The sequence below is a fragment of the Camelina sativa genome, chromosome 2 (genome assembly GCF_000633955.1).
Source record: "Camelina sativa cultivar DH55 chromosome 2, Cs, whole genome shotgun sequence".
In the NCBI taxonomy this organism is placed as follows: Eukaryota; Viridiplantae; Streptophyta; class Magnoliopsida; order Brassicales; family Brassicaceae; genus Camelina; species Camelina sativa.
The window spans coordinates 13,318,056-13,327,806 of record NC_025686.1 but is presented as its reverse complement, the minus strand read 5'-3'; the positions used below and the strand labels follow the sequence as shown (position 1 = coordinate 13,327,806).

Below are 9,751 nucleotides of genomic sequence, written 5' to 3'. Positions count from 1 at the left end.
TTTTTTTTTTTTTTTGGTACTCCAATCTTCTTCAACCTCCAAATCCTAACCGAAACTTAGAGGTTTCGACGACTCTCTAACCGCCGCCTTTTCTCTAACAGAGAAGAGACTTCAATAGGTTCGCCAAACTTTTCTCTCTTTTTCAATCTCCTTGACTTGTGGGGGAGATTCTTTGTTTGTTCTTAAATTTGTATAGAGGAACTGATGTTGGCATTGTGCATGTGCTGTATTCAATCTTAATTCTGTTTTGGATTTGATTTGCGTTTGGATTCTTTGGTGGTTAGAGATTGGGCGATTCTAATTTAGGGTTTTTGTTTTATTTTTATTTTGTTAATTGTTGCTTTTGCAGAGACAATGTGTTATGGTTTTGGAGTTCTTACGAGGATTGTTTCGTTTGCTCTGTGATCTTACTTCTCCTCTGCTCACCCGGCATCACCAGAGGAGGTACACTTCCTAAGCCCTTTTTATTCATATCAAAGATAACTTGGCATTTGTTTGGCTCTAAGCCCTCTTATTCATATCGTAGGTTAATTTGCATTTGATTGGCTGTAGAGTTCTTGTACCGTTGTTCATGGAAAGCTTTGTATGTGTGTTGTGGGTTTAGGGTATTGTTTAGTTATCAGGACTTTTTATGGAACCTTTTTATATTTTAGTTAAGATACTGAAGTGTTATTCAATGGACTTGTTGATCTTGGATGCTTGAGTTTTGTAGTTTCAAGTTCGTTCTGGTTCCCATAATGATCCTTTTGACTCACCAAAGATTTTATTTTTAAACATTAGGAGTAGACAGTATTAAGCATTTGTACAAGGATTGATACTACGCCGGGTTTGTCCACTTTTTTTATTTATCATGTATCATGTAGTGGTTTAGAGAGTTTGCTGCGAAGAATTAAATAGGAATACTTGGTTGAGCACGCTCAAATTTTGGAGATTCATAGGTTTCAGTGTTATCTTGTCTGCAATACCCTAGATTTCCAGTGTTCTCCAACTGTAATTTTCCGGATAGTAGGACTAAAAGAAAATCTCCCAGGGTCTGATTTTACTTTTTCTTATTTGTTGCAAGTATTATATATGTTTGTTGTTTTTCTTTGACTATTCATGTTCTAGCTGTTCGGTTTGCATTGATGATTGACGTCAGTGTCGGGCAAATTGACAGGGTCTAATGGCTCTTAGGAAAAATACTCCAAAAGGCGATTCAGTTTCACTTCCTATGAAGCCTTTGAATATCTCCAGAAAATTGCCAGGGAATGTGCAGATTCCAGTCCCAGATATTCCTCAAAATGTTGCGCCTAACATTGATTTGGACCTCCGGGAAATTTACTTTTTGATGCTCCACTTACTTTCATCTGGGCCATGCCAGAGAACTTATGCACTGTTGCGACATGAACTTCTTGAACATGAGCTTCTTCCTAGAAGATATCATGCTTGGTACTCGAGGAGTGGATTGCGTAGTGGGGAGGAGAGTGATGATGGCAATTCCTTTCCTTTAAACTATACTGAGTTGGCTCAAAGGTAACTTATAGTGTTGCTCTCACTTATTGTAGTACTTCTGTGAATTTGAAATGAATTTTTATGTGAATAACTTAATCATGATATCGTTGTATTTTCTAATTTGTTAATGACTGGTTTGGGGTTTCTTCCCACCCCAAATATTTAACTTGTTTCTTGGCATTGTATGTGCACCCTCAGGTATTCTCACGTAAAAAAAGATCACTTGGTGGAGCTTCTAAAGCAATTGGTCTTTGTGTCAAATAGGCCTAGTCCCTCACGAGGGGTTGGTGATGGAAATAAAATGATTGGAGCTGGTGCTCCAACACTTTTAGGCACTGGCTCGTTCTCCCTTTTGAGCTGTAGGTGATTTCGAAAGGAAATTCTTGTTTTATTGGCGAGTTTAAATCATACACATGCACAGACACACACACACACAAACATACGTATATATACTTGCATACGGATATAATCACATCTTAATAATATCAATACCTCTAATAAATTATTTGGGGCTTAAGAATTTATCATGTACTAAATTCTCTTTGAAAATCTTGGTTTGCTATATGCTATTTCGTTTTGCTTGGCAGCTGACAAGGAAATAGTTGGAAGTGATCTCAAAGCACCACCTATTGGGATGCGTTGGCCTCATATGCATGCTGATCAGGTTCGTGGTATTAGTTTGAGGGAGATTGGTGGTGGTTTTGCCAGACATCATCGTGCCCCATCAATACGTGCAGCATGTTATGCCATTGCAAAACCATCTTCAATGGTACAAAAGATGCAAAACATCAAGAGGCTACGTGGACACAGAAACGCTGTGTACTGTGGTATGATATTTAATGGTTTAGGGATGAATCTTAGTGTCAAGTTCCATTTCTAAATAATAGACTAATCCATTAGATGAACTGCATACCTGAACTTATCTGTAAATTCTGCAGCTATATTAGATCGCTCAGGAAGGTATGTAATCACTGGTTCAGATGACCGCCTTGTAAAAGTATGGTCAATGGACACTGCATACTGCCTGGCCAGCTGTCGAGGGCATGAAGTGAGTTCCAAGAACTCTACGAGAATGCTATCATTTTGTTACTGTATATTTAAGTGGTGCTTAACAATTGTGTTTTTGGTGCATTTGTAAGGGTGACATAACTGATCTTGCTGTGAGTTCGAACAACATTTTCATAGCATCCGCATCAAATGATTGTGTGATCCGCATTGTAAGTTTCTTGTATTGTTTTCTGTATATGATTCCATTATGGCTTCCAAATATTAGCCTCTTCATGACTTCACCCATCTGAATTTTTTGTAGTGGCGATTGCCAGATGGCTTACCAATTTCTGTTCTCCGTGGACATACCGGAACTGTTACTGCTATCGCATTTAGTCCCAGACCTGGATCCCCGTACCAGCTTCTCTCGTAAGAATTCTTCTCAAATTGTTCTTTTGGCATTATGTACGCTATCTGGTGCATTATTTTCTCGGTTTTTTTTGGAGAATAATTAATAAATTACTATGCTTTGTCATCTTCTTACATGCTGTTGATTTGGTGTTTGCCTATGTCTATTGTTTTGAAAATTTGAATCAACTAATAACCACTTTGGTCACGAAGCTGGAAAATTAAATGCATTCTGATTCATACTCCCTCAGATGGAATTTATGATTTTAATTTATTATTTAAGCCGTGGAATCTTTCTCTACTATGTCACTACTCGTGCCTTTATATGGAATTCATACTCCCTCAGATGAAATTTTTGATGTTAATTTATTATTTAAGCCGTGGAATCTTTCTCTACTATGTCACTACTCGTGCCTTTATGTTGTCTTGAGGTTCTATTTGCGTGTTTCGAAAAAGGTGCTTTTATTTCGTTGGCATCTTTTAAACGAGCCTTTGTTAAATCTCTGCAGATCGTCCGATGATGGTACATGTAGGATATGGGATGCTCGGGGTGCCCAATTTTCTCCCCGGATATATGTCCCTAAGCCTCCTACTCCTGATGGTGATTGTTCACGTTCCTAGTTAAATTATTTTTGCTTTGACTTATTGGAAGCTGTAGACCTGACTAGGGATTCCTATTCCAGGGAAGAACAGTGGCCCTTCTTCTAGTAATACTCAGACGAGTATCTCTTGCTGTGCATTCAATGCTAATGGATCTGTCTTTGTCACTGGCAGCTCTGACCACTTTGCTAGAGTATACTCGGTAATGAAAAATGTTTCCTAATTGTATGTTGGTTTGAGTTCAAAATTGCAAATCCACATTTTTTCTACCAAATTCTATAGGGTTCACTTAATTACAAAAGTTCTTTCTTGGTTACAGGTTTGGAGTGCTAATAAGATTAATAACGATGATCCGGACCAGCCGAATCATGAGATGGATGTTCTGGCTGGACATGAGAATGATGTTAACTATGTTCAATTCAGGTTGGCTATTTACTTTTAAAATTACATTACTCATGAGATCCTAATTGTCTGATCCTATTCATTTGCTGTATTGCTTTCCAGTGGTTGTGCTGCAGGATCTAAAATATCTGTAACTGACTACTCAAAAGACGACAACGTTCCAAAATTTAAGAATTCCTGGTTTGTGTTCTCTGCTCCAAGTAGATAATCATGCAATTACTATTAACTTTTCACCTTTTTCCAAAGTTTTTTTTTTGTGTGTTTGACACGGTGTCTTTTCTAGGTTTTGCCATGATAACATTGTTACATGCTCTCGTGATGGTAGTGCAATCATTTGGATCCCAAGATCAAGGAGATCGCATGTAATATTTAATTTCGCCAAAATGACTGCGACTTTGCACTTCATTCAATACATTTTTTCATACGAGCAGAGAACCAGATATTTATTTATGTCTTTCAGGGAAAAAGCAGCCGATGGACACGAGCATATCATCTCAAGGTTCCACCTCCGCCCATGCCNCTTTGCTAGAGTATACTCGGTAATGAAAAATGTTTCCTAATTGTATGTTGGTTTGAGTTCAAAATTGCAAATCCACATTTTTTCTACCAAATTCTATAGGGTTCACTTAATTACAAAAGTTCTTTCTTGGTTACAGGTTTGGAGTGCTAATAAGATTAATAACGATGATCCGGACCAGCCGAATCATGAGATGGATGTTCTGGCTGGACATGAGAATGATGTTAACTATGTTCAATTCAGGTTGGCTATTTACTTTTAAAATTACATTACTCATGAGATCCTAATTGTCTGATCCTATTCATTTGCTGTATTGCTTTCCAGTGGTTGTGCTGCAGGATCTAAAATATCTGTAACTGACTACTCAAAAGACGACAACGTTCCAAAATTTAAGAATTCCTGGTTTGTGTTCTCTGCTCCAAGTAGATAATCATGCAATTACTATTAACTTTTCACCTTTTTCCAAAGTTTTTTTTTTGTGTGTTTGACACGGTGTCTTTTCTAGGTTTTGCCATGATAACATTGTTACATGCTCTCGTGATGGTAGTGCAATCATTTGGATCCCAAGATCAAGGAGATCGCATGTAATATTTAATTTCGCCAAAATGACTGCGACTTTGCACTTCATTCAATACATTTTTTCATACGAGCAGAGAACCAGATATTTATTTATGTCTTTCAGGGAAAAAGCAGCCGATGGACACGAGCATATCATCTCAAGGTTCCACCTCCGCCCATGCCTCCTCAACCTCCTAGAGGTGGCCCACGTCAAAGGATCCTACCTACACACCGTGGGGTTAACATGATTGCTTGGAGTCTAGATAATCGTTTTGTCCTTGCCGCTATTATGGGTAAGACTATTTTGACACTCTTAATGGCTATGAGTTTATCCAGGCCGATTTCTAGAGCGCTCCACTCTTGATAACCAGAATCTTTTTCTATGTTTAAGATTGTAGAATATGCGTGTGGAATGCCTCTGATGGTAGCTTGGTACATTCTTTGACTGGTCACACACAGTCTGTGAGTGCCTGATCCCTTTAATATATTCGGTAGACTATCTTAAGGCAAGTTTGGGAATTGCAAAGACTTTTGACCTGTGTACTTAAAAGATAAAATAACAAGAAATTTGCTGCCCATGCTAAAAATAACGAATACCAAAATCATCTTTCTGCTAAGAAGACCCTGCTCTGCATTATTTGAGCATAAGTTAATTTCTTTTCTTTTTCTGAAAACACTCCCAACTCTGCCTAATTTCATTTATGCCTTGTATTGTCTGAAAAGTATGACTAGTGAAGTTAGTCTGCTTTTTTGTTTTAGTGTTCCAGGCATGATTTCCTCTTTGTTCCTTGTATTTACCTTTTTTAACGTGTTATACTTACTGTTTGTAGACATATGTTATGGATGTCCATCCTTTCAATCCTCGTATAGCTATGAGCGCTGGCTATGATGGAAAAACAATAGTGTGGGATGTAAGTTTTACCTTCCTCACTGTCTAATTCCTTCTTCTTCAGCATCTATATTACTAAAGCACTTGTTCTATTCTTCTAGATATGGGAAGGCATACCTATCCAAATATATGAGATTTCAAACTACAAGTTGGTTGATGGGAAGTTTTCACCGTAAGCAAATAGTTTTTTGGCTGTACTCGTTATGCTTCTACTCCATCTGATTGCTAATCTATATCTTGTTAATGTAGGGATGGAACTTCAATTATACTTTCAGATAATGTGGGCCAATTGTACATATTAAGTACAGGCCAAGGGGATTCTCAAAAGGACGCTAAGTATGACCAGGTACCAATATAACTTTATCGTGGGGAGAGCTTCATTACTGTACTTCTACTGTCTTCATTTCTGATAGAAACCTAGATCGGATTTTATCAGGATAAGTTTGCTTTTAGAGGTTCACATATGTCCTAGTTCCGTTAATCGAAAAGAAAAGAAATCTCCTTTTGATCAAAACATTCTATACACAGTAAAAATCTCTGTATATAGGGTAAAACCAAGAAAAACCTAGATAAAATATAGGAAACATTATAGAAGTATCTTAGTTCTAATTGCCCCAATGACCTCGCCTAAGAGAGCTGGCGTTGTTTATCAATAGCTTATGCAAAAATATAATTTTCTTATACCTTGCAGTTTTTCCTGGGGGATTATCGGCCATTAATTCAGGACATATATGGTAATGTCCTTGACCAGGTAAGGGGATCGTGTTTTCTTCCCCTTCTAGTGGTTCTACTTATAATGGTGCTCGTTATAGGCATAATTTAATCGCTAATTGGCATTTGGAAACTTTGATTCAGGAATCTCAACTTCAACCTTATCGCCGAAATATGGAGGATCCTCTTTGTGATTCAGGTTTTAATTTCTTTTACTATGATTATTAATGCTTTTTGGATCCTTTCACTGAGGATGGGCATATCATTCACTCTCTATTGTTCTGCATTGTAGGGATGATTCCATATGAAGAGCCATATCAGACCATGTTTCAGAAACGGCGACTCGGCGCCTTAGGCAAAGAATGGCGACCATCTTCTTTGAAGCTTGCTGTGGGGCCAGATATCACTTTAGACCAAGATTACCAAATGCCACCTCTGGCAGATCTAGACTTAGCTGAACCGTTGCCAGAATTTATAGATGTAATGGAGTGGGAACCAGAAGTCGATATCTTAAGTGATGAAAACGACTCTGAATACAATGTGCCAGAGGAGTATTCATCTGGAAAAGAGAAAGAATGTTTAAATTCTTCAACCTCTGGTGAGTCAGGTTCCAGTTCCGGTGAAAGCGATGAGGATGATGATCATCAGAATAGCCTTCGAAGATCCAAAAGGAAAAAACATAAGAAAGAAGTGAGTATTTTGTATATATTTCTTTGATCTTGCGCCTTCTAAAGAGGGTTCTAATCCCTTTTAACCTCTTTACCAGGCTGGGATTATGACTTCTTCGGGTAGGCGCGTCAAAAAGAGAAACTTTGATGAGCTCGAGGGAGCTCCAAGCAACAAAAAACGAACGAGGAAATCTAGGAGTGGTCGTAAGGAATCGAAGAAGAAGTCTTCAAAATCTAAATCGGCCAGACCAAGGCGAGCAGCTGCTCGAAATGCCCTCTCTTGGTTTTCTAAGATTTCAGGTACATCTAAAGACGCAGAAGAGGAGGAGGTCTCTGAATTGAGTCATTCATCAGAAAGTGAATCGACAACACAAGAATCAGGCACTGGGGATAGTGAACTTGATGTAGTTTTGTCAAATGGGCATGGGAAGCAATCAAAAGGGAAGAATATTCTCGTATGTGATTCAGATGATGGGGCTCAGCAATGTGATATCAGAGAAACTCATCCTCCTGAAAGGAGGAGATTGGTTCTTAGGTTTCCTGTTAGGAATTCAGATAAGCTTACCTTGCTGGAGAACCTGCCTGGATCGTCTTCGGATGTTCCAACTCCAACTTTAGGGAACGGCTGTGCTGAAGACTCAAGGATTCCTGGGAACCTTGAAATTCACACAAATCATGTTGAAGGGATAGATGTAAGTAAAGTAAAATGGGGAATGGTTAAGGCTCGTACATCAAAGCGAATAAGAGGTGAAGCAATAGTATCGCATGAACTTAATGGCTCTGACCCGGAGGGAAAAGAAAATAATGTTACCAAAGATGCAAATCACCATGGAAATGGTGTTACGGCATCTACTTGTTTGGAATTGAAAACAGATATAGATGGCATGACAGTTGACACTAACACGGTGATCTCGAATGGTACTCCAAATGGTGGGAAACGATATCCAGAACTGGATGGGTCGCCAAGTCGATTGGCTGATGAGGGGACCTGTAATGGTTATCAGGACGTAACCGGTCATCGGCAAGATCTAATAGATAGCCTTCCACCAATCTCTAGGAGTTTGAGGATACGATCCAAGAGAGTTTCAAGGGCTTCCGATGCATCTTTGATGCCAGAGGGAAAACCTTCATCAATAGATCAAGAGACTGGTGGCCCTGATGCATTAAGTGATGGTTTTGAAGACGCTAGATGTGATTTGGCATTGGATAGTCAAAAGGATGGTGTGGTTGGGACAGAGATATCTCTGCGGAATGATTGTGTTCGGGAATTAAATCCTCAGATCAGTGATGCTCTCTCAATTGCTAATGATGTTCCTGTGTCACAGTCACATCCTAAAAGGATGTTTGATTTTGTCTATAGACGAAAGAATAAGAACAATTTTGATAGGGATGCTACTCTTACTAAAGAAATCAGTCCAGGTTCTTGTAGTCAGGATCAAGGTAGTGGCTCTAAGTCCCATGAAGGTGCGTCTAATGGGTTCAATGGAAGTCAGTTGAATGGATTCGAGAAGTCGGAAGGCAGTTTGACACGCATCCAAGATAAAATAAGTGATTCACGTGGAAACCAAAATTCTCAAGAAGAACTGAGATCCGCTTCCGGGGCAACACTTCGTTTGAGATCCACAAGAAATAGAAAGTCTACTTATCCTTTTAGTGAAACTAAACCTATTGAAACAAAGAAGCCTCAGCAGTTAATAGAACATGTATCCTGGCTGACATTATCGATACATGAAGAGGGTTCTCGTTATATTCCACAAATGGGGGATGAAGTCGCGTATTTGCGACAGGTAAGTGTTGGTGGTAATCTTATATGTTATTTTTATTCAACCTTTGGTATCAATTCGTTTATCTGCGGCTGTTATTCTTATCTTTCTCAGGGGCATGAAGAATACTTGAACTTTAGCACCCTACAGGAGAAAGTGGCTCCTTGGACTTCAATAAAAGGGGAAAATATGAAGGCTGTGGAAATTTGTAAAGTGGAAAGTCTTGAATATGCAACTCTTCCTGGTTCTGGGGATAGCTGCTGCAAAATGATACTTAAAGTCATCGATCCAAACTCCGAACTGTTCAACAAAGCTTTCAAACTTACGTTGCCTGAGGAGGTGGTGACGTTTCCAGATTTTCTTGTGGAAAGAAGTCGGTATGAAGCAGCGATACAGAGGAACTGGACTTGCAGGGACAAGTGTAAGGTTTGGTGGAGAGATGAAGGGGAAGAAGATGGTAGTTGGTGGGAAGGGCGGATTCTAGCTGTGAAACCCAAATCACCTGATTTTCCTGATAGTCCATGGGAGAGGTACACAGTTAAATACAAGAGTGACCCTACCGAGACACATCTTCACAGTCCCTGGGAGCTTTTTGATGCTGATACCAAGTGGGAGCAGCCTCACATTGATGATGAGCAACGAAACCGTCTTCTCTCGGCCTTAACAAAGTTAGAGAATTCAGACAAAAGAACCCAGGTATGTGATCCTAGCCACCAAATTCATACTTCACCCAAAAAGCTTAGGCCCATGTTTATAT

The 9,751-nt window shown here is 39.1% G+C and overlaps 1 protein-coding gene across 1 annotated transcript in view; it reads left to right on the top strand.

Moving 5' to 3' along the window:
* LOC104723842 (bromodomain and WD repeat-containing protein 1-like) overlaps positions 7-9,751 on the top strand; it is a 12,979-nt gene continuing 3,234 nt past the window's right edge. Inside the window, exons 1-23 of the mRNA XM_010442263.2 lie at positions 7-118; positions 350-444; positions 1,157-1,512; positions 1,690-1,850; positions 2,079-2,318; positions 2,430-2,539; positions 2,631-2,708; positions 2,801-2,907; positions 3,396-3,487; positions 3,570-3,688; positions 3,806-3,909; positions 3,991-4,068; positions 4,172-4,250; positions 5,088-5,256; positions 5,355-5,425; positions 5,794-5,874; positions 5,954-6,024; positions 6,102-6,198; positions 6,544-6,603; positions 6,708-6,762; positions 6,856-7,253; positions 7,330-9,018; positions 9,109-9,690. Of these exons, the coding sequence (XP_010440565.1) occupies positions 1,163-1,512; positions 1,690-1,850; positions 2,079-2,318; positions 2,430-2,539; positions 2,631-2,708; positions 2,801-2,907; positions 3,396-3,487; positions 3,570-3,688; positions 3,806-3,909; positions 3,991-4,068; positions 4,172-4,250; positions 5,088-5,256; positions 5,355-5,425; positions 5,794-5,874; positions 5,954-6,024; positions 6,102-6,198; positions 6,544-6,603; positions 6,708-6,762; positions 6,856-7,253; positions 7,330-9,018; positions 9,109-9,690 (4,791 nt within the window). The 5' untranslated portion in view covers positions 7-118; positions 350-444; positions 1,157-1,162. The remainder of the gene's footprint in view (positions 119-349; positions 445-1,156; positions 1,513-1,689; positions 1,851-2,078; positions 2,319-2,429; positions 2,540-2,630; positions 2,709-2,800; positions 2,908-3,395; positions 3,488-3,569; positions 3,689-3,805; positions 3,910-3,990; positions 4,069-4,171; positions 4,251-5,087; positions 5,257-5,354; positions 5,426-5,793; positions 5,875-5,953; positions 6,025-6,101; positions 6,199-6,543; positions 6,604-6,707; positions 6,763-6,855; positions 7,254-7,329; positions 9,019-9,108; positions 9,691-9,751) is intronic.